This window comes from Thermobia domestica, chromosome 2 (genome assembly GCF_964235325.1).
Source record: "Thermobia domestica chromosome 2, izTheDome1.hap1.1, whole genome shotgun sequence".
Classification (NCBI taxonomy): Eukaryota; Metazoa; Arthropoda; class Insecta; order Zygentoma; family Lepismatidae; genus Thermobia; species Thermobia domestica.
In genome coordinates this window covers 184,898,896-184,923,684 of record NC_137455.1, presented here as the reverse complement: position 1 = coordinate 184,923,684, position 24,789 = coordinate 184,898,896, and the positions used below count along the sequence as shown (strand labels likewise).

The 24,789-nt window shown below is 35.5% G+C and overlaps 1 protein-coding gene across 1 annotated transcript in view; it reads left to right on the top strand.

Moving 5' to 3' along the window:
• Positions 1 to 24,789, top strand: part of LOC145679779 (uncharacterized) — a 177,942-nt gene that overhangs the window by 142,909 nt on the left and 10,244 nt on the right. The window contains exons 14-16 of the mRNA XM_081750334.1: positions 43 to 96; positions 12,812 to 12,917; positions 22,132 to 22,241. Coding sequence (XP_081606460.1) covers positions 43 to 96; positions 12,812 to 12,917; positions 22,132 to 22,241 — 270 coding nt within the window. The remainder of the gene's footprint in view (positions 1 to 42; positions 97 to 12,811; positions 12,918 to 22,131; positions 22,242 to 24,789) is intronic.

The window sequence follows — 24,789 nt, the reverse complement described above, 5'->3', positions numbered from 1 at the left end:
TAAATGAGTATGAGATGCATAAGAGTAGTATTTGTTTTACAGGCCCACAAGTCCTGTGCAATGAGAGAGGCATGAAATGCGTAGAGGCAGTTAAAGGTAATATAACTGTAAAATTATCTAATTACTTATTTAATTATTATTCAAGATTTGAGAATGTAACAAATTGCAATATTAATTAAGATTGTTATACAATTTCTTTGTCATTCGAATATGGATACGTTTTATTTTATATGTTTACATAGATATAGATGTCAATCTTTCTTCATAAAGTATAATTGTTGTGATCTCTCATAGTTTGCTGAGATCTTGATACAAATATAATTGTTTGCAATTAAAGAATACAGAAATTCACCCATGCTTAAAAAATGTTTATTATTAAGGTTTGTTGCTTTAATCTCCACTGCCAGGACTAGAACAGTTATAGGAATGGCAAAATAGGGCTGAGTTCTCGGAATACTTCTATAATTTAAGTTCAAAGTTTGAGAATAGGGAGTGAAGAAATTACAGAAAACTCGATGGCAAATTATTTTCAAATATGGATTCCCATGTAGTCTTCCATAAATGCACTGCCCGTAAAATCTAGACGCGTGTCAAGTTAGACCAACCACCAACAACAAAACGACCGGAACATATCTCAGAATTATGGGCTATTTATGGGCTAATTAGTTGCTCTAATCCCAATTTTTGGGCTCCTACTGTTCAGCGAGAAATCGGATTCAAAGTGGGCGAGTCCAGCTTGATATCAAGCTAGAACCCCCCCATATGGTTAGAATGGTCCGATCGAAAAAATTCAAACGCCAGAATTATGGGCTATTTATGGGCTAATTAGTTGCTCTAATCTCAATTTTTGGGCTCCTACTGTTTAGCGGGAAATCGGATTCAAAGTCGGCGAGTCCAGCTTGATATCAAGCTAGAACCGCCCATATGGTTAGAATGATCCGATCGAAAAAATTCAAACGCCAGAATTATGGGCTATTTATGGGCTAATTAGTTGCTCTAATCCCAATTTTTGGGCTCCTATTGTTTAGCGGGAAATCGGATTCAAAGTGGGCGAGTCCAGCTTGATATCAAACTAAAACCCCCCATATGGTTAGAATGGTCCGATCGAAAAAATTCAAACGCCAGAATTATGGCCAGAATTAGAGGCTTTCACGTTAAGGTATACAACAACATTCAACATAAGAGCTTTATAAAGTTCTGAATGCACTTACCTTAGCTTGAGATAGTTATAGAACAAATTAATGTATGGATTATGCTTATAGCCTATTTGAAGTAAAATAAGCAATTTTGTACTTTAGAAAACATTTTCCGTGAATAGTATGCTCATTGACTTGGCGACACCGAGGGACATTATCACTCATACGTTTGACGGGTTTAAGGTCATAGATACCGGTACTAATAGTACATATGTAAAAACATTAGTAAAACTATTAGTATTATTTCTTACCTTTGATGTAAAACACAAGGTTCTTCAACTAAAATTTGGTTTTCCAACAATAACAGTTTAATTCAGTCATTTGTTGCTACTGTTCAAATAAGCATTCTGTAAAATCAACACCAGTAATAGCGTAAAAATTCTTGTCAAATTTAAGAAGCTTAATGCTCAGGGTTTCGAAGACTATATAACGCTTACTATTGCAAGTGCTGAGTTCAAATTTCCGTACTAGTGGAAGTTTTGATGTACACGCCGTGAAAGAAGTGCTCGGGAAATTCCGGAATTAAACTCAGAAGAATCGGAAATGAATACTTCAACAATAAAACTATTTATTTTACGCTTAAGCCAGCCATACGTCCCGTAAAAAACGGGAATGTCCCGACTTTGGGCCCGAGTGTCCCGCGTCCCCGTAAATTTATTCGAGACAGGGAAATGTCCCGTATTTTAACTCCGTTCCATTTCTTCTATCAATATCAGCTTATTCGAAAAGTGAAAAACAAAAAATTCTGACATTAGCTGCGAATCCCGTAATTAGTGAATGAACAGTACGCTGTTGCATGTAACAGTTTCGAGGAAGTTATAACACCACCCTGTTCGACTTGATAGCGAGCGAAATTTGCAATGCTACTTTTTCCATTGCACTTGATGGAAACTCGGATACTCTCCGGAACATATATATAAATGGCAACACATTGGATAAGTTAACAAGAATTATAATCTTTTTTAGAGGCTAGGGGCACGGAATAGTTCTTTGGTCCACGTCTTAGAAAAATGTAAATCTGGACCTGACAATTACACACGACACAAGAAGAAAAATCAGCTTTTCATCAGATTAAACTGACGAACGTAATTTTGGCAGATCCAGCCATGGAAATACATATTGCTAAATTCGCGAAAAATATTGAAAGTATATTGTACCACTGATTTAAATAATTTGCATATTGTTTTCCTGTAAAGCATTTTTATAGCACATCTTAAGTTTTTAGGCATCTTTAGTCTATACAATTAATTGCAGGGTACGAACAGAGAAAAGCAGCTGCTGCTTAGTGAACTTTCGCCTATTGTATTATTGAAAAAAAAATTAAATAAAATGAAATCTTTTACTTTTAGTCTCACTGTTATGCCTGCTATGCTCAAGGTGACGGTGATGATGAGAAATGAATGAAATGACAGAATGAAGAAAGTGGGAAGAAACGTGAGAATCCCGAGAAAACCCACGCACAAAGGTGTTTGTCCACCACAAAGCTCACTTGGCGCAAGCTGGAATCGAACTAGGAACCCCATGCACTAGAGGTGAACGCTCTACCACTGAGCCACCGCGTCCAATTATACTTTTGTTCATAACCAGACTACAGTTCATTGCATTGTGTTGAAAAGTTGAGGAAGGGGGGATCTGAGGTGTCCCGTATTCTCATGGAGAAAATATAGCAGGTTTATTTACGCTGGAAGATTTAATTTCATATAAGACAATTTAAAGCATTTATTTATTTCATACAACATGAATTGTATCTTTGTTTTAAATTAATAGACCCCTTTTGGTATTCATATTTGGCGAACGTCAGTCAGGCTTCTGGATGACTTGATCTACATTTGTTCGTTTGTCTGCCGAGCTCCTTCATGGCTATGCGGTTAGTGTACGCGACTTCGGTGTGGGACCCGGCTTTGCTTTCCGGAGGGAGCCCATGTGGTTCGGATTCCTTGTTAATCAGTAGGTCCCGTCTCATATAGCCTCGCTGCTGAAAGGGACGTTAAATACCAAATCAACTCAACTTTCGGCCTTTTAAGTTAAAATTTTCAGAGTGCAAGCACGAGACACTCTAAATTTCCTGTATAGATTTTGGCGGCATACCAACCTAAAATATCAAAATGGCGGCCATTTTTCAAAACAGCGGTATCCACGCTACGAAGCGCAATTTTCTGTCTTTTAAGTTGAAATACTGACGGTGGAAGCAGGAGATATGCTAAATTTGCTGTATAGATTTTCTCGGCGATCGAATGTAAAATTTCAAAATGGCGGCCCTTTTTTTCAAAACAGCAGTAAGAAGAAAATTGTTATGAACTGTGACAGTGACAATCTTGAAATATAAATCACATTTTAACACTTTTACCCCAAAGACATTGAAATATTTCGAAAAAAAACGATTAAACCGAGAAAACCCAATTAAACCCGAAAATACCCGAAAAAACCCATATGGGCCCAGGTGGATTGGGCTTTTTCAAAAAAGCCCGGGTTTTTTCAAACCCTGCTAGAAACTCCCATACGGTTACGGTTAGAATGATCCGATCGAAAAAATAAATTCAAACTCCAGAATCATGGGCTATTTATGGGCTGATTAGTTGCCTTAATCCCAATTTTTGGGCTCCTACCGTTTAGCGGGAAATCTGATTCAAAATGAGCGAGTCTAGCTTGATATCAAGCTAGAACCTCCCATACGGTTACGGTTAGAATGATCCGATCGAAAAAATTCAAACGCCAGAATCATGGGCTATTTATGGGCTAATTAGTTGCTCTAATCCCAAGTTTTGGGCTCCTACTGTTTAGCGGGAAATCGGATTCAAAGTGGGCGAGTCCAGCTTGATATCAAGCTAGAACCCCCCATATGGTTAGAATGGTCCGATCGAAAAAATTCAAACGCCATAATTATGGGCTATTTATGGGCTAATTCGTTGCTCTAATCCCAAGTTTTGGGCTCCTACTGTTTAACAGGAAATCGGATTCAAAATGGTCGAGTGCAGCTTGATATCAAGCTAGAACCCCCCATATGGTTAGAATGGTCCGATCGAAAAAAATAAACTCTAGAATTATGGGCTATGTATGGGCTAATTAGTTACTCTAATCCCAATTTTGGGGCTCCTACCTTTCAGTGGGAAATCGGAAAAAATTCTGGGAGTCTAGCTTGACATCAAGTAAAAACTCTCCATAAGGTTAGGCATCTCGAATCGAAGAAAATCAAACGTCAGAAATATGGGCTATTTATGTTCTAATTGATGCTGTAATTCCGAGTTTGGGGTGCTACGTTTTAGCAGGAATTCCGTATCAAATTGTGAGATTTGGCTTAACTTCTTGCTATAAACCTAGGGCTATAACACTCCGATCAAAAGAATTAAAACGTCGGAATTGTGGGTTATTTGTATTGCTAAATTGTTGCTCTAATATCGAGTTTTTTCTTCTATCGTTAGCAAGAAATCTCAAGCAAGATTGGTATTGATTTGTAGATAAGTTGGGATGATACTTTCAAAATTGCAGTGAGAAAACATCGATGTTTATTAACTGAAAATTAATTTATTTGCACTCTCCGTAAATGTAAATCTATATCTCCACTAGTAAATCCATGAATTCTCTTTACACGTGTTTATGTTCATTATGTTTTGAAGTAAATAGTGTATATATAGAATTTATATAGTGAAATATCACTATTTTTTAAATCAATTTTTTTTCTAAGGAAATGCCTCTTTGCCGTTGCTGGAGGCCGCAGTTGCACAGTGGTAGAGCGTTTACCTCTTGTGCGTGTGATTCCTGGTTCGATCCCAGATCGTGCCAATTGATCTTTGTGGTTGACAAACACCATGTACTTGGGTTTTATCGGCATTCTACCGCTGTGCCATTGCGGGCCCCAGCAACGATGAAGAGGATTTCCTATAAACTAAAAAAATATTAAAAAAACAATATGATATTTCACCATATAAATTCTATATATACACTACTTGCTTCCAAACATACTGAACATATAAACGTGAAAAGACATATCATAAATTTACTAATAAAGATATATATTTGCATTCGCAGAGAATGCAAAAAAATCAATTTTCAGTTAATAGATATCGACGTTTTCTCACTGCAACTTTGCAACTATCATCCCACGTTATCTAGAAATCAATACCAATCTTGCATGAGATTTCCTGTGAACGATAGAAGAACTAAAATCAACATTAGAGGAACTAATTAGAAAACAAATAAACCATAATTCCGGCATTTTAATTATTTGATTATTTATAGCACTAGGTTTATAGCTAGAAGTTAAGCGAAATCACACAATTTGATGAAGAACTCCTGCTAAACGGTAGCAGCCCCAAACTCGGAATTAGAGCACCAATCAACACAAAAATAGCCCATAATTCCGGCGTTTGAGTTTTTTGGATCGGACCATTGTTACCGAATCGGAGGTTCTAGCATGATGTCAAGCTAGACTCGCCTGTTTTGTTTCCGATTTCCCGCTAAACAGTAGGAGGCCAAAAATTGGAATTAAAGCAACTAATTAGCCCATTAATAACCCATAATTATGGCGTTTGAATTTTGTTGATCGGACCATTCTAACCGTAACCATATTGGGGGTTCTAGCTTGATATCAAGTTAGACTCGCCCATTTTAAATCCGATTTCCTACTAAACAATAGGAGCCCAAAAACTGGGATTAAAGTAAATAAGTGGTCTATAAATAGCTCATAATTCTGGCGATTGAATTTTTTCGATCGGACCATTCTAACCGTAACCATATTGGGTCTTCTAGCTTGATATCAAGTTAGACTCGCCCATTTTAAAACCGATTTTCCACTAAACAATAGGAGCCCAAAAATTGGGATTAGAGCAACTAATTAGCCAATAAATAGCCCATAATTATGGCATTTGAATTTTTTCGATCGGACCATTTTGACCGTAACCATATTGGGTCTTGTAGCTTGATATCAAGTTAGACTCGCCCATTTTAAATCCGATTTCCTACTAAACAATAGAAGCCCAAAAATTGGGATTAAAGTAAATAAGTAGTCTATAAATTGCCCATAATTCTGGCGTTTGAATTTTTTCGATCGGACCATTCTAACCGTAACCGTATGGGAGGTTCTAGCTTGATATCAAGCTAGACTCGCCTATTATGAATCCGATTTCCCGCTAAACCGTAGGAGCCCAAAAATTGGGATTAGAGCAACTAATTAGCCCATAAATAGCCCATAATTCTGGCGTTTGAATTTTTTCGATCGGATCATTCTAACCATATGGGCGGTTCTAGCTTGATATCAAGCTGGACTCGCCCACTTTGAATCCGATTTCCCGCTAAACAGTAGAAGCCCAAAAATTGGGATTAGAGCAACTAATTAGCCCATAAATAGCCCACGATTCTGGCTTTTGATTTTTATCGATCGGATCATTTTAACCGTTTGGGGGGGTTCTAGCTTGGTATCAAGCTAGACTCGCCCAATTTTGATTCCGATTTCCCGCTAAACAGTAGGAGCCCAAAAATTGGGATTAAAGCAACTAATAAGCGCATAACTAGCCCATAATTCTGCCTTTTGAATTTTTTCGATCGGATCATTCTATCCGTAACCGTATGGGAGGTTCTAGCTAGATATCAAGCTAGACTCGCACAGTTTAAATCCGATTTCCCACTAAACAATAGGAGCCCAAAAATTGGGAATGGAGCAAATAAGTAGAATATAAGCAGTCCATAATACTGGAGTTTGAATTTTTTCGATCGTACCATTCTAACTGTAACCGAATGGGAGGTTCTAGTTTGATATCAAGCTTGACTTGTCCATTTTGAATCCGATTTCCCGCTAAACAGTAGGAGGCCAAAAATTGGAATTAAAGCAACTAATTAGCCCATTAATAACCCATAATTATGGCGTTTGAATTTTGTTGATCGGACCATTCTAACCGAAACCATATTGGGGGGTTCTAGCTTGATATCAAGTTAGACTCGCCCATTTTAAATCCGATTTCCTACTAAACAATAGGAGCCCAAAAACTGGGATTAAAGTAAATAAGTGGACTATAAATAGCTCATAATTCTGGCGTTTGAATTTTTTCGATCGGACCATTCTAACCGTAACCATATTGGGTCTAATAGCTTGATATCAAGTTAGACTCGCCCATTTTAAAACCGATTTTCCACTAAACAATAGGAGCCCAAAAATTGGGATTAGAGCAACTAATTAGCCCATAAATAGCCCATAATTGTGGCATTTGAATTTTTTCGATCGGACCATTTTGACCGTAACCATATTGGGTCTTCTAGCTTGATATCAAGTTAGACTCGCCCGTTTTAAATCCGATTTCCTACTAAACAATAGTAGCCCAAAAATTGGGATTAAAGTAAATAAGTAGTCTATAAATTGCCCATAATTCTGGCGTTTGAATTTTTTCGATCGGACCATTCTAACCGTAACCGTTTTGGATGTTCTAGCTTGATATCAAGCTGGACTCGCCCACTTTGAATCCGATTTCCCGCTAAACAGTAGGAGCCCAAAAATTGGGATTAGAGCAACTAATTAGCCCATAAATAGCCCATAATTCTGGCGTTTGAATTTTTTCGATCGGATCATTCTAACCATATGGGTGGTTCTAGCTTGATATCAAGCTGGACTCGCCCACTTTGAATCCGATTTCCCGCTAAACAGTAGGAGCCCAAAAATTGGGCTTAGAGCAACTAATTAGCCCATAAATAGCCCATAATTCCGGCGTTTGAATTTTTTCGATCGGATCATTCTAACCATATGGGCGGTTCTAGCTTGATATCAAGCTGGACTCGCCCACTTTGAATCCGATTTCCCGCTAAACAGTAGGAGCCCAAAAATTGAGATTAGAGCAACTAATTAGCCCATAAATAGCCCATAATTCTGGCGTTTGAATTTTTTCGATCGGACCATTCTAACCATATGGGCGGTTCTAGCTTGATATCAAGCTGGACTCGCCCACTTTGAATCCGATTTCCCGCTAAACAGTAGGAGCCCAAAAATTGGGCTTAGAGCAACTAATTAGCCCATAAATAGCCCATAATTCCGGCGTTTGAATTTTTTCGATCGGATCATTCTAACCATATGGGCGGTTCTAGCTTGATATCAAGCTGGACTCGCCCACTTTGAATCCGATTTCCCGCTAAACAGTAGGAGCCCAAAAATTGAGATTAGAGCAACTAATTAGCCCATAAATAGCCCATAATTCTGGCGTTTGAATTTTTTCGATCGGACCATTCTAACCATATGGGCGGTTCTAGCTTGATATCAAGCTGGACTCGCCCACTTTGAATCCGATTTCCCGCTAAACAGTAGGAGCCCAAAAATTGGGATTAGAGCAACTAATTAGCCCATAAATAGCCCATAATTCTGGCGTTTGAATTTTTTCGATCGGATCATTCTAACCATATGGGCGGTTCTAGCTTGATATCAAGCTGGACTCGCCCACTTTGAATCCGATTTCCCGCTAAACATTAGGAGCCCAAAAATTGGGATTAGGGCAACTAATTAGCCCATAAATAGCCCATAATTCCGGCGTTTGATTTTTTTCGATCGGATCATTGTAACCATATGGGCGGTTCTAGCTTGACATCAAGCTGGACTCGCCCACTTTGAATCCGATTTTCCGCTAAACAGTAGGAGCCCAAAAATTGGAACTAGAGCAACTAATTAGCCCATAAATAGCCCATAATTCTGGCGTTTGAATTTTTTCGATCGGACCATTCTAACCATATGGGCGGTTCTAGCTTGATATCAAGCTGGACTCGCCCACTTTGAATCCGATTTCCCGCTAAACAGTAGGAGCCCAAAAATTGGGATTAGAGCAACTAATTAGCCCATAAATAGCCCATAATTCTGAGATATGTTCAGGTCGTTTTTGTGTTAGTGGTTGGTCTAACTTGACACGCGTAAAATCTAGAGCTCATCAGCTATTGCTTGTTATACGATATTTCCTCAAAGTTCAATTTTTTCGCCAAAATCACATGTAATGTGAATTTTGTCACAATCTCTAGATGAATCTTTTTTTGTGATAATCAATTTCGATATCTCTTTTTAACCATAGAGTTATTTTAGCTCGTCAAAATGCAATTGTGGACGACCAATAAGTATTAGAAAATTAACTGTTTTCCAAAATATTAAATAAGTTTAATTTCTAATACGCTTTCTACTTAGTGTGTTTCGCTGTTTTAGCGGTTTAGTGCATACCTTTGCACGGAGTACTGGGTTTGATTTCCGTAGACGAGCTGTCAACGTATTATGGTGATCGAACTTCCACCTTAAATTATTATTCCTGTCTCACACACCTTTGGCGCTGAAAAGGGGTGCTAGATACAAACAAACAAGAAACAAGCTATTGCCAGTTCTAATACTTTGCAAAAGCTAACAAATGTTATTTTGCGTATGTGAATGTATTGGCCTTTCTTGAGAAACTAATGAAATGAATGATGAAATATATATTGTGGTATATGGAAATAAATATTCCGCTTAGTGATCAACGAAATAATAACCGTCAGTATCACAGGGTCTTTGACGCAAAAGCTAACACATTCAGATTGGTAGATGAATCATCATGAATGATCTTAGATGATATAGTTACCTTGAAGTAACAATCAATAATCTTGAAATATCACTCGAGCGATAGTTTTAGGCTTCAATGCTCCGTGCCTGGATCCAGTTTACAAAATCAAAAACTGGTGATATTGTGCATAAAGAATTATATTCTTATATGTCTAGGATTTTAAAGATTAAAATTGTATATTAAATTAACCATGTTATTGCAAATCATTTTTGAGTGCACAATTTTGAAAATTAGCGCTACATTCGCGTTAACACCGATGATGGTTGAAAATGTTCTGTTCACAAGAACCTACACTGTCTTCCAGAGACTAACTCAAATAAATAAACAAATAAAACTAGGAATGATTATACTTCATCCCCTCCTGATATACTGTGTACTGCTTTCAACAATAATCTTCGAAACTTCAGGACTATTTTATCATGTAATTTTAATAATACTGTACTTGACATTTACACTTTCTTTTAATTTTCTGTGTTTCATTGTTTTACTTTTCAACTTAACATTGGAACGATTCAACGTACCATACAGCAATTAATATAGGACTAGTTAGTTATTGTACTGTATCTCACGCCTTTACTACTGTGTGTACGTATTGTTCTTCATTTTGTGAAAAGTGTATTATCTAAGCCCCGACTATCCGAGCTTAGTCAGATCCACACTAGCTTGGATAATCGTGGATCTACTGTACTCTTTTGAGAATATTACTGTACTCTTTTGAGTGTTTAATTCCTTATAACAATTAATAAATATACTTTATGGCGTAAGCAACTTGGAGGTTCATCACAAAAGAGGTAAAATCTTTCCATTTGATGCTATTCTCTGCCAAACCAAATCAGTTTCGATTATTGTCAATCTGCCTAAGATCTTGTTTTATACAATATTATCCTCACAATTTTCTTGCTCTAATAACCTTTTCTCTTATCCATCCCGACTATAATATGCTACAGCTCTGTGTATCATAGTACAGTTTATCATGCTCCATGTTACACGTCTCATTATATTATCCGCATGATATTCGGTTACCTGTAGCTACTCAGACGTTTTGCATTATGAAATATAACGTCACTCATTTACTCGTTGCATCTTGTTTGAATTCTTGTTTAAGGGCTTATCTGAATAATAACTGCAATTACAGTTAGTTAATTTATATGGATACATGTTTTACTTAATAAGTGGCGAAGAATTGATGTTTCAAAATTTTAATTTCGCTATTTAAGGAACTTATGTTTATAAACAGATATTTTCTTTTATTTTGATAATTTATAAGTCTGGTTTTCTACCAAATTTGCATAAAATTAAAATAAATAAATTTGCCGATAATGTAATTAAAGCTCATAATCTACACTACTGTATTATATAAAAGAGTAAAAGTGGCTCATTCATCATTGGTCAAGCTATACAATAGGTCGAAACGTAAAATTTGGAAACAATCCTTCTTTTGTCACGAAATCAAGAGATATGATAAGAAGGATTTGTTGAAATAAGAGAATTTGTTGTACCCTAAGTGAGCTTTAGGGAATAAAATAAATTCTATCAAAAATTGAATATCTCACGAATCCCTGAATTTAGAGAGGCAACACTCGGGGAATGCACTCTTCATTAAGAATTTTAAAAATACTAGTTTCAACCTTTTCGAAAGCTCCGCTCCTAAGGAAAAATTGCATATCGTTGCTATAATATTCAAATTTATCTTTCTTTATTCAGAAAACTCCAAATGCAAAAAAATGCTTAAATTACAAGTGTGAAATTCGGGATGTAGGTTTTTAGTTTAAAATAATGAAATATATTTCAGCGTCTCAAAATTTCTGCTAGTAAGGTAGTCATTTATATATATCAAAATTTCTCTTCATTTTCTTTATTCTAGAAGTTCTGAATGTAAAGATACGTTTAAGTTGCACTTATGAAATTCGATAAATAAATTCTTAAATAAACTATGAGAAAAATGTTTCAATGTTTGTAAAAACTCCCCTTCTAAGGATGGAAAGGGGATCGCTTCCACAATGTCTAAATTACCCTTTCTTTATCCAGAAAATGCCTAATCAGAAGATTTGCTCAAGGTGAAAATGTAAAATTCGGTGTATAAACTCTTAATTTAATGTAAAGGAATACATGTTTCAGCGTTTTCGAAATCTCCACTCCTACCAAAGAAAAATGGGAACTTTTAAATTATCCAAATGTCTCTTTCATTAATCAGATATTAATAGTTTTCGAAAATTCCTAATCTTGAGGGGGAGAAACGAGGACAATTTCTAATATTCAATTTTTCAGTTTTATATTTTTTACACGTTTCTTTCTCCGTGCTCAGAGCGGACACTTCTGCTAGTATTGATAAAATTTAATTATCATTAATTTTCTTCTACGATGATTATTTCTATCAAAGAATACATGTACTACTCTATAACAGAACGAAAGAAAAATAGGTTTCCCTTGTAAGGAAATTCGAGGGACGTAAAGATCTATGTTCAACTTTTTAGATTTTGTTACTAGAAGGATAAAAGAACACACAATACCAGGCAAGAAGAATTGTTTCTTGGAAGAACTATTATTACAAAAAATATTTACAAAATCATAGTGGAACTTTACATGTTTAGTTAGATAAAAAGTTTCAGCCAAGTAAAATATTACAAGAACATGGTGCGTGGGTTTATGGGAAATTGCCTTGGAACAGACACGAGACATTTCCTGGAAGAAGGAAGGTCGTAATAGAGCAATCGCTTGGCCTCTATGTTTTTAATAGTACATGATATCATCGGACACTTGCATTTGGTTTACATAAAAAATACCTGTGCAGAACAACACTTAACACACTTAAAGTGAATGGCACTGAAAATATATATACAACTTTCGTTCCGATATTTTATCTCGTACATTGTCTGCAATTGATTACAGTTTGGAAACTTTGCGGTTCACACAGAGGGTACATGGTAGCTTTTGATCACCTTAAATTGTGCGTAACAGCTTTTCGTATAGGAGCAGATTTAACAAAATGCTAAAATGGTAGCTTTAAGGATATTTTCTTTTTCAATTTCAACAATTTGTTGCTTCTCTACATATGTATGTTACTTATAGATCAACTGGAGCCAGTAAATACGTTTCAAGAACAGAAGCAAGGACTGAATTGTAAATGCGATTTGTCCTGCATTCAGAAGGATGTTTCACCTGTTTGTGGATTTAGGTGGGTAATGGCAAATCCAAATATCAATACATAATCAATAGCGGTAGGGTTTCTCTGATCTGAAATGTTTTAAAATATGCATGCATTTATACTCAACAAACCTCAAAATATGATCATTTCACATTATCAGTTCACATCGCTTTAGGCATTTCGTTACTCAGTGATTTTAGGTTCATTGACAACAAAATCTCTCCAACGACATGCCATAATATATATATATATATATATATATATATATATATATATATTCTAGAAAAAATATCCGTACACTCAATACATATGAAATGATCTTATCATATGTACTAGTTATGATTTTAGTGGTAGCTCGGAAGGAATTACGTTCTGTACCATATAACTAATTATTATTAATGTGGATTATCGGAATTTTCACCGTAGTACTTTTATTCCCCGTATATCGAAAGTCTTTCCCGGATGTGAGTGGGAAAATTTTCCACCCATATTTCCACCATATGAAAGAAACTGGATTTCACTTACCATTGTAGAACAGCAGATAGAGACAAACACTAAGACGGATGAAACAAGATAAGAATCATAACTCCACAGATAACGGATTTTACTCACAAGGAGACTTACGGAAACGTAACACACCGATTTGAATGAAACTTGGTTTACGTGTAGAATATCTATAAATAATAGACATGTATGTTTTATTTCAGCAATGGCGCAGATTTAAGGGTAGAAACCACCCTTTGAATGTTAGGGGTGATCTCCAAGCATAAACAGAAAACAATCATTTATTGTAGAAGAAAATATATTGCCAGGATGTTAGGACAACTAAATCAGCATTTGACGTCAATATTACAAAATTCAAAATGACATCCAATATGGTGATTACAATTACAAACAACTTCTCGTTTGAAATGCTCTGAAGATAGCCAAGAACAATTACAGTTGACAGGGGTTACTGCTAGAAGGTTGCAGACCGATTTGACATCCCTTTCTGCACTTAATGGTATACTTGATTAAAATGAGTCTCTGCACGTCTCACTATGTAACGTTCAATATGTTAATTTATCTTAAGGTTAAATTTATTGCCCACAGTCCGAATAATAAGCTAAATCAACACGATCCAGTGCCTTAATTTTTACATATAACTGCAAGAATTATCGATTGTATACCTTTGAAATGAGGTACATTAAATACACATCACAATTAACTTTTTTCTCAAATCACCATAATAATTCTTTCTGTTGTCATAGCAACACGAAACAAATAACTATATCTTGTTACAGCAACTACTATTCCATGATTATATATCTATCTCAACATATATTCTACCTTTTTCTTCATCACAACAGATTGTGTACTTTTAAGCATCGTTGCCCAAAATAGCTACATCTAGAAATGGAAGTAATTCACAGATATCAGATATACAATATCGTTGTATATATGGCTTCCGACTAGGACTTCTTAAATTAGTTACAATTGAAGAAAGAATCGTGGACCATTACATATCTTACATAAGTGGTTATCTTACTTTCCGAATAGCACTCACATATATTTAATAATCAATTCCATTTTAATTCTATAAAATTATCAACAAAGAGGACTTATTCAAAATGTGACCCTTTTGCTGATTATTTAGGTCCAAAAATAGATTCTTTAACTCAATATCATTGGAGCTCATTGACAACTTAAATTAAGGTATATTGAAATACTATATAATTTATTTCTTCAATTTGGCCATAATTAAGATAATTATAAAAGACTGAAAGCACAATATTGACAAGTGAAGCGAATTACAAAGAAATCGTAACAACACTCAAAGTGAAACAAAGCAAGACTTGATCAATATCATTACCAGGAATAATAGAAATAAAGAAATTATTATATTAAAAATAAATCTGAAAACTCAACATTATCTGTGTTAATCTTAGATAAAACTTCTGAAGGAACTAACGTTTTAATTAACTATATCCATTTACCTTTGGTATATTTTGACGGACGCCATAACATTAGCTTAAGTTACATTACCAAAGAATTCGTTTAAGTTGCATTGAATGGCACAATCTTGACTACCGTTCTGTATACTATGAATTCCTCCAGTTCTTTGGTTTCTATTTTGAGAATTTCTGCCACCTATGAAATTATTACGAAATCCAGTTCGAGAAAAATTAGATATACTATTTGCCTGATTTCTAAATATTGTATGATTACTATTTCTGTTTCTTCTAAAATTGGGTTCGGTTCTATTACCGGTATAATTGAATCTATCATTACTTCTTACATTCGGACTACGCTCTTCACGCACATTGATATTTCGGATTGGAATATGATTGGCTTGGTTTCGGTTATTATTAGTTTGGTTTCGATTAGTATTACTTTGCATCATTGATTTTCAAAATTTTTCACTATCATAATTAGATGATTGAAATTAATGCATTGTGCAGAAATCAATATTTGCTACAACCTAAAAAGTAACAATATCCGGATCGATGCTATGATTCGTGATTCCTGTTGGTATGGATTAATTAATTTCAACTTATTATATACGGAAATCACAAAATCAGTAAGATTCTTCTCAATTTTTGGATCATACCGTCTGTTTTGAACCAAAGCGTCTCGGTTTAACAACATAAAATCATTCTGAAAATTTGAGAGCAGAGCGTTCTTAAAATCTAAATAATTACGCAAACTCCCCCTGATCGCTTTGAACCAAACAGAGCAAGGTGGTAGTATAACGTGTGGTAAAATTTTAAGAAATTTGTATTTGTCTACACCAATTAAGTCCCATTCTTCTTCGAAATTTTCCAAAAATGCATTTGCAGGTATGTCTTCCGACCTTCCACTAAATTTGGTTAATATCTTATTTCATTAAATCTGAAATACTGATTATTATGAGACCGTTTCAAATATTTACGTATTTGTTTTCCTGTGATGTGATGAATGCGGTCTTCCTTCTTTTTTTTCCGGTACTAGATGCACTATCATCTCTCTCCGAATAACTTTCAGGTGTATCACTTTCTTCTATAGCTAGTCTGGGTTCATTTGCATATGGTCTTCGTTGATGATCGGAAAGGGATTACCATTTCTGGTAGTAATCTTTTCCTGGATAATATTTATTTCTTCCTGTAATTATCTAATCTGCTTGCTATGCTCATCAACTTTAGTTTCAACTACTTCCACCGAACTTTGCACAATTGTAAATCTGTGCAAAATTTTTTCCATCCTACAGTCTGTTCGTTCTAGTTTAGTGTTTATTTGCTGTGTTATTTGCTCTAATTTATTATCCATTTGCGGTGTCATGGACTGTGTAATTTGTTCAAATTTGCTATTCATTTTAGCATCTATCTGTTGAAACTTTTGCTCAAATTTAATATTCATTTGCTGTGTTTGATGTGTCAATTGCTCAAACTTAGTATTCATTTGCTGTGTTTGTTGTTCAAATTTAGTATTCATTTGCTGTGACATTCGTTGATGTATCCGATATTGGTGTTTCAACATCACCAACTTCATCATTAATACTTTCAACTTTGGGTATATTCATTTTAAGACTCTGATAAATTTTCCTTTTACTTCTTAATGAAGTATACTCCGTGTTGACGGTTATTTATGAGAGTGCTTACTTTACTTCAAACAAATCTCAAGGTATTCCCGGGGGAAACACCATGTAACAATGTAACGTTCAATATATTAATGTATCCTAAGGTTACATTTATTGCCTACAGTCCGAATAATAAGCTAAGTCAACACGATCCAGTACCTTAATTTTTACACATAATTGCAAAAATTATCGATTGTATACCTTTGAAATGACGCACATTAAATACACACCACAATTAACTTTTTTCTCAAATCACCATAATAATTCTTTCTGTTGTCATAGCAACACGAAACAAATAACTATATCTTGTTACAGCAACTACCATTTCATGATTATATATCTATCTCAACATATATTCTACCTTTTTTCTTCTTCTTCTTCACAACAGATTGTGCACTTTTAAGCACCGTTGCCCAAATAGCTACAACTAGAAATGGAAGTATTTCACAGATATCAGATATACAATATCGTTGTAACTATTCGTGGTGCCTATTTATAGTAAGTCCCGTCGCCTCACTAAATATATGGTGAGTCCCCTCGGGTTTATATTATATTTGGTCCAGTGTTAAACCTTGAAGAACGCAGTAGATGCTAAATTGGGAAGGTAGGTATAATTCTAATAATACAATTTATTAGTACTTTAACTTTGGTGTCCGAAATTTTCGGGTTCCCTTTATTTAGCATTAAAATGGATTGTTGAATGGAATAGTGAGGCTGAAAGTAGGACCATAATTTCAATTCGATTATATACCGGCCGATAAAGTATAACCATCGCCTGGTTGAGTATTGTAATGAAAGACAAGTTTCATCGCTCATGAACAACACTAGTTTGTCCAGTGATTCCTTCATCAGAGTTTCGCGATGAATAGAATTAAAAGCTAAGCAAACGCCCTGTTGCGGCCTAAAGAACAAGACATATAACCCAATGCTACCTGGCGTAGATAGCATTGGCGATCTCTACCTGGTTGGCGTTATATAACCTCTCGTGCTGTATGCGACCACGCGCCTAGAATGTGGCGAGGGGGACTCACTATGAATAAGTACCCTGAATAGTGAGAGATGCAGAGACTCACTTTAATCAAGTATCCCGTTAAAATAAGTACAGAAAGGGGTGTCAAATCGGTCTGCAACCTTCTCGCAGTAACTTCTTACAACTATAGTTATTCTTGTCTAGCTGCAGAGCATTTCAAACCAGAAGACTGTTGTAATCATCATATTGGATCTGTCATTTGAATTTTGTAATTTTGACGTCAGATCCTGAATTAGATGTCCTTAAACCCCCTCGATTGTTTTCTGTCTATGTTTGGAGACCACCCGTAACTATTAAATAGTAGTTTCTACCCTTAAATATGCGTCATTGCCGAAATAAAAAAATACGTGTCGATTATTTATCGATGTTCTACACGTATGAAAAGTTTCATTCAAATCGCTGAGTTACACTTCCATAAGCCTCCTTGTCAATGTATACAGGTGAAATTTAAGTGCAGTATTAGTGCACAAAGTTTTCCACCTCTAGTTTGTTTTTCTATTTGCACTGATTTAGCAAAAAAAAAATGAATGTAAACTGGACGTATTGCACTCAAGAACGGGGCAAGAAGGAAAATATGTCCCTAAGGATTTCGGAACAAGTATACAGTTGGTGCAAAAATACGAGTGATCTTTTTCTGTCGTCTACAAACTTAATGTTTTGATCCATTGTCTAATATTCTTTTTCGCAGTATCTCATTTCTATTCCTCTGTAATAATTCCAACCAAAATATCCGCCAAAAATTAAGATTTTAATCTGAGTTGAGCGTTTCTTTCAGCAGCGAGGCTATCTGAACGTCGATCCGGTTTACAAGGGATCCGAACCACACGACCTCCTGCTAGTTACTTAACCTGGGTCAACAATTTTGGATTTTTTTGTTTTATTTGAATTTCGTATATACACTCAAAAACGGTATAGTAATATAGCGCCAGCAAGAATTATGATACGGAGTACTATAATATATTGTTAAAAAAACTGGAGCTGGGTCAACAAAAATTATGGTTATCCTAGACATATTTATGATATTAACAACTATGTCAATTATGGTACTCGTAACTATAAAACCGCTACATAGTTGGCGATACCATATAGAATGGTTGTCGAGACCATCACAAGATTTAGCATAGCTGTCCCAACAATACAAGACATGTTTCTGTAACCGTACTCAAAATGTCGAGGTAGCAGGTGTAACGTACGCACTTGTTATTGTAGTAACAATCTATTTGATACTGCGCTTACCATAAACATATATATACAAAGTAAGAAAAACCATATTAAGTTATATACCCCATAATCCTTATGAAAGAAATGTTATTAAGTTAATTTTCGGACAGTATTTACCCTAGTAGCAGTGCGGCCATCTCTATTAGTTCATCTAAATTCCATGTTTTTAATAACTGTTTTGCTACTCCTTTGGATATATACATAATTGGTAAGACTCTTCGTTCTTGAAATTGCAAATGGCGTCTTTGTTGTTCGTACTTCACGCTGCTCAGCGCATGCATAACATGAAATGACACATACAACAATTTATATTGTTCACGCAATTATGTATATTATGTATGCAACTATAAAAGCGACAACAATATGATATGTTTTATGAAAAAACATAAGAATTTTCTCACATGATTTTGGTAACATAGGAGGTAATGTTAATATGGTTTATGTAATAAGAAATATGTTTTCAATTGCCATGCCACATTTAATTATATTTTTATGTTTGTAATGACCTTACTTATTTCTAGATTTGTAAACATTTTTACGTAATCTGATTTTCATATATTCTTGCAACACCTCATTTAATATTGTATATAAAATATTTGATATTTCCTTCATTGTTATAGTTTAGACACCACTTCAGTTGTGTCTTTGCACTGTAACTACATATCTTCGATGAACAATTAACAACAATTACTCATTGAAGGATTCAAGACAATTAGCTATAATTTTATGTGATGGTAGTATACCTACAGCATACATGTCATAGTTAGTTGGTATACATTATAAAAATAAACCTTACCAGTACTGTAATAAAATTTCTGTAACCATTTCCCATGATTTGAGCAGCTCTGATAACCGAAATGTAACCTCCTGAAAATAGTATATATACCATCCACCGAGTGCATACAACGTCAACGACGTTTATTATGCCAATATTATTATCCTTCTTTGTGCACCACTTATCTAATTTTGTGCAGGTTCGACAACACATAGATAGCTCGTTGAAAACAATGCACATCCCAGTCGCTTGAATATGAAAAACGCCGACTAATGCAATTGCTATGTCCAATATTAGTATAAACTTTGCAGTGGCGGTTCACGGTAGAACTTGGTGTTCTGTAAAGCGAAGAAGGTATCAAGTGCATTTTGCATCTCTACTAGGGATTTGAACTGCGTCCTATAAAGTGATTGTCCACAGAATAGAACAGGTTATAATCGGACGGTGCAATGTCAGGGAAGTATGGCGGATGCAATAATGTTTTCCATCCAAGGCGTAAAATGGTGTCCGTGTCATCCTAGCCGCATGAGGCTTACCGTTGTTTTGTAACAGGGTTACCTCTTTGCGATTCAGAAGTGCTGGCTCCAGAATTTTGAGTTTTCTTGAACATGGCTCAACTGCTGACAGCACACAGTTGTATTGATGCTCTGACCAGTTGGTAGTAGTTCCCGATACACGATGCCGAGAGCAATCCACCAAACACACAGGATGAACTTCTGGTGCAACGCTATTTTCGGCTGCTTTGAAACCGGTCCATGGTATGCTTACCATTGATGACGGCGTCCCCCGTCGTGGAGCTTCGTACAGGACCAACTTCTCATCACATGTCAACACGCTGTCCATGTCCCAGGCTACTTTCACAGACGAGACTTCAAAAAAACACAGGTGTCTGCTCGCGTTGACTCTGGCCTGTAGTCAAATAATGTGGGACTCATCAACCCAACTTGTAGTGCTTCCCAAGTTGATGCAGGTGTTGCCGAATTGTTTCCCCCACTCACACTTAATTGTAGTCTCAGTTCCTCACATGTGTGTCCACTGTTCGCCTCAATTGCTGCTTGAAGATCTTCATTTTGTACATATGTTTGTCTTTCGGCACATGGCACATCTTCGAGTATTTCGTCACTGTCCTTAAACTTGTTAAACAACCACTGGATTGTTCGTGTAGTCACGACACCCTCACCAAAGGCCTGGCTCATCTTCCGCCCCGCTGCTACGGCGTTTGACCCAGTTTGAATTCGTAGAGCATACACTCACTTATGACATTCTGTGGAGGTCCCCTGTTCACTCTGTTCTTACGCAAGTTCATGGTGTAATTGAACTGCCACAACTAGGTAGTATATTGGATATACCAACACCAACAACTGGCCTTCTCTTTATCTCGATTCGCAATCAACTCACGCTGTGAGGGCCAATTGAATACAGACCTCCACAAAAAGCAACAAAACTTTCTTGGTTACCTTTCTAGTTACAATTGTGATACAAGAACAGAACTACTGGATGAATGATGTTATGATTCATCGTCCATTCTTCGTATTAACGAATGCATTACAATTTCAAACTAACGAAACCATGCATGGTATATATCATGTTGTCAAATAACCCAGCAATTTTATTATATTCTGCAATAGAACTGTGCAGGCCGTCTGTTCGTCGTTATGAACCTAGCAATGGTATTCAATTCATATTGATATTTGTGAAAGGATTATGTGGGTGCAGATTTGGTGAAGAAATCCTCTAACAAAGCATATACAGAAGGGAGGATCACAAACTAAGGTTACAAGCCCATATTTCTGGAGTTTCGTCTGTTATAGAGAAATGAGAAGTATGTGATAATTCTAATACATGGAGTAGGCAACTATGTAGAGTTTCAACAACCCGTCATTCATGATACTAGTTGTAGGTAAAAAAAAAATGCGACTCGTTTGGAAAACTAGTCTCGCGAAGAAGTCCACTAAGTTATTGGATTTCTGTGGCGAAACGTGTAACCGCGGCTGAAATTCATCAACAGCTGGTAGAGGTTTACAGAAAGACTGTTATGTCTCGTCAACATGTCGCAGAATGGTGTCGAAAGTTTGCGTCTGGTAGAGAAAACGTCACCGACAAATTTGAACATAGCTCGCGTGAGGAGTTGACAACAGGAGGATCACGTTATGGCATGTAATGGCAGAATTGGGAACGTCTTTTGGAAGCATTCGTCACATTCAGGAGGTGAAACACTTCATGACAAAGTAGCTGAACATGCAAGGACAACATTTTTAAAAGGATACAATTTTCAAACTCAGCCTACGTTACAACAGGTGCTACAAACGTTATAGATATTATGTCGGAAAACAACGTAATGTATGTACTATCTGTTAGCTCTATAGGTTGTATGAAATAAAATATACACGTTTCGCTGCAGACTTTCTGACCTTAGTTTCTGATCATTCCTCGTAGATCTACCGTAGCACTTATTTGTTTTTACTTTGTTAGTGATCAGATATTATGACGTAATATTTGTATAAAAAGATGCAGTTTTGTTGTGAAGATCTAGTTGTAACTAATCAAAATATTTTTAAAAAATCACTTTAAAAGCTATACTATTTTCGTAGATATTTATTTCATGATATTTTAATACTTTCAGTGAAATTAAGGAGCTAAAACGTGGGGAATATAGCCAGCTATCGTACATATTTCGCCTTGGAAATACACGTAGGCGCATGAGAGTTGTCCGAGATAATTTGGATATTGCAGGTAAGGATTATATGCTTTCCTCAAGCTGTTTGATTTAAAAGTATCTCTTTCGTTTTCTTATCTACACTTAGCCCTATTAGAAATCTAATAACCATGTTGTGGGTTGTTTTGCATGGCGTAACGATGGAAGAGAAGTTGCTACCCCTAATAAAATTACCATATTGCACACTATTTATTTTCATATTTATTTGCACTACAGCTTATTCTGCAGTTTAAGAATAGTTATATAAGGAAGGAAAAATGCAGTCAACTATTATCTGATTTTAGTCTAGAACAGAGGTTCCCAAACTTGGTTACCTGGCGCCCCCTCCGTAAACAATGCATACTTCACACCATTCTCTTTCCCACTCATTGGTCACGCGTACTCTTCATGTGACCCCTTCTGTAATTTCAGATGCAGCATTGAAATATACAATTTTCAATAATAATAATAATAATAATAATAATAATATAATCACAATTTATAATTATTTTCAGGAAGAGTTATGTGCATCATTGTTTGCTAAAATATATGAAAATATTTTATAAATCATGTTCAGCCTGCCATTTCAACTCATCAACACGGGTTTCTAAAGAATAGGTCAACTACAACAAACTTGGTCATATTAACTGATCTTATAGCCTCTACGCTTGATAAAGGCGGTCCAATAGATGTGATATATACAGACATAAGTAAAGTATTTGGCGCTGTAAATCATGATATATTACTGACTAAACTTCACTCCTCTAGCTTTTAGAATTCATTATTATAGGTGATAGCCTCATATTTGAACACTCGCAAATAAGCAGTGCTTTACAAAGATTTCTCTCAGAGAAGAAGCTGATAATCTCTGGAGTTCCGCAAGGGTCGAATCTAGGTCCGCTACTGTTCCTATTATTTATTAATGATTTGCAACAATGTGTTAAGAAATGCGATAAATTATGATTGCTGACGATCTAAAGATCTATTTGCCAATAACATCTGAACAAGAATGCGAAAGGCTGCAGGATGATCTAATAATGTAAATGAATGGCGCCAAGAAAATGGTCTTAGTTTAAATATAAATAAACGTATGTATATGACATTTACAAAACGAAAAGATACACATACATTTCCATATTTGATAGGACGAAGAAAAGAAAAGGAGAAAAAGAATCAGTGAAAGATCTGGGTATATCTTATGATAGCTGCTTATCATTTAAAACTCATGTAAGAAATGTAACTAATGAAGCATACAGAAACTTAGGTTTGGTAATAAGAAGGTAGAGGCTTCAATACGATGCATGTGTTCAAGACGTTACACATCTTTCATGAGGACGAAATTTTTAGGATATGCCAGCGAAATATGGAACCGGTATCATGCTATGTACAGAAAACAGATTGAGACAATACAGACTAAATTCTTGAGATCTCCCATTTACAAACAGACAGGTCACTACCCTAAATTCGATTCAGCTGTTATCTAGTAGGAGATTTTCATTTTGAAACATTTGTACAAAAGAGAAGCATTTTTTATGTATTATTTTGAATGAGACAGACTGTTAGGAACTAACGAAAGACTGGACTGAGATTAAACTTCAGGTTCCTATCTTAAGAACGAGGCTAGCAAACACAGATTTATTTATCTGTCAGAAAGCTACGATGAATACACTAATGAAGTCTTGTATGTGTCGAATATGTACTTTCTATAACAGGTACAGCAAGGTAAATAGAAGTTTAGATATATCAATAGTATGTCTGTAAATGATTTGCAAGCTGAACTGTTGAACCACTTTAAAATACACAATACTGTAATTGGGCCCGTAAAGATTGCTGTATTATTAAATATAAATAAATACATTCTTGAAATTCTTAAACAATAGTGCAGTATATTTTTTACTATCTTTGTCCTTAATGAAACTACAGTTCTTGTTAAATAGTTATATTGTATTCATATGAAGTTTAACATCTTTATAATATTCGCAAAAGTCATAGGAAAAAGCGTACTTTAGTGTACATTTTTGACTTCGTGAAAGACAGTTAATAATTCTTTAAATATCGCTTTTATATTTTTTCAAGACATCCAACATCGAGAATCCTTCTACATAAAAGAAGAATTGTTAACAAAAAGTTTGCTAAAGATAAATTGTAAATGGTCATTACTAGCATATTTCATTTACAATTTTATAGTTTATTTCTGTCTCTAGCTTGCTCGCTCGTTGTGCATCTGGGAGGTTGGGAGCCAATGATCTAAAGTAGAAATAAGGAATTATATTACTGGGCTTTCGGATGTTCATTCTAGCCCATCATGTATAAGACATGACGTCCGTCGCTGACCATACTAATTAGGGAAGTGGGAAAGGAAGAAAGAAAAAGGAAAACAAGGAAGTAGCCTGGGACCTGCATGTTAGGTACCTTCACGTCATTTGCCTGGTATGAATGAAGAAAACAACTGAGTCAGAATGGCTGGCCTGAAGAGCCTTTTATACCTTTTCGACTGAGGTATTATTATTATTAGTTGAATTATGTTTTATGATACCGAGCAAAATTACAATCACAGGTTATAGGAAATATATCAATAAATTGTTC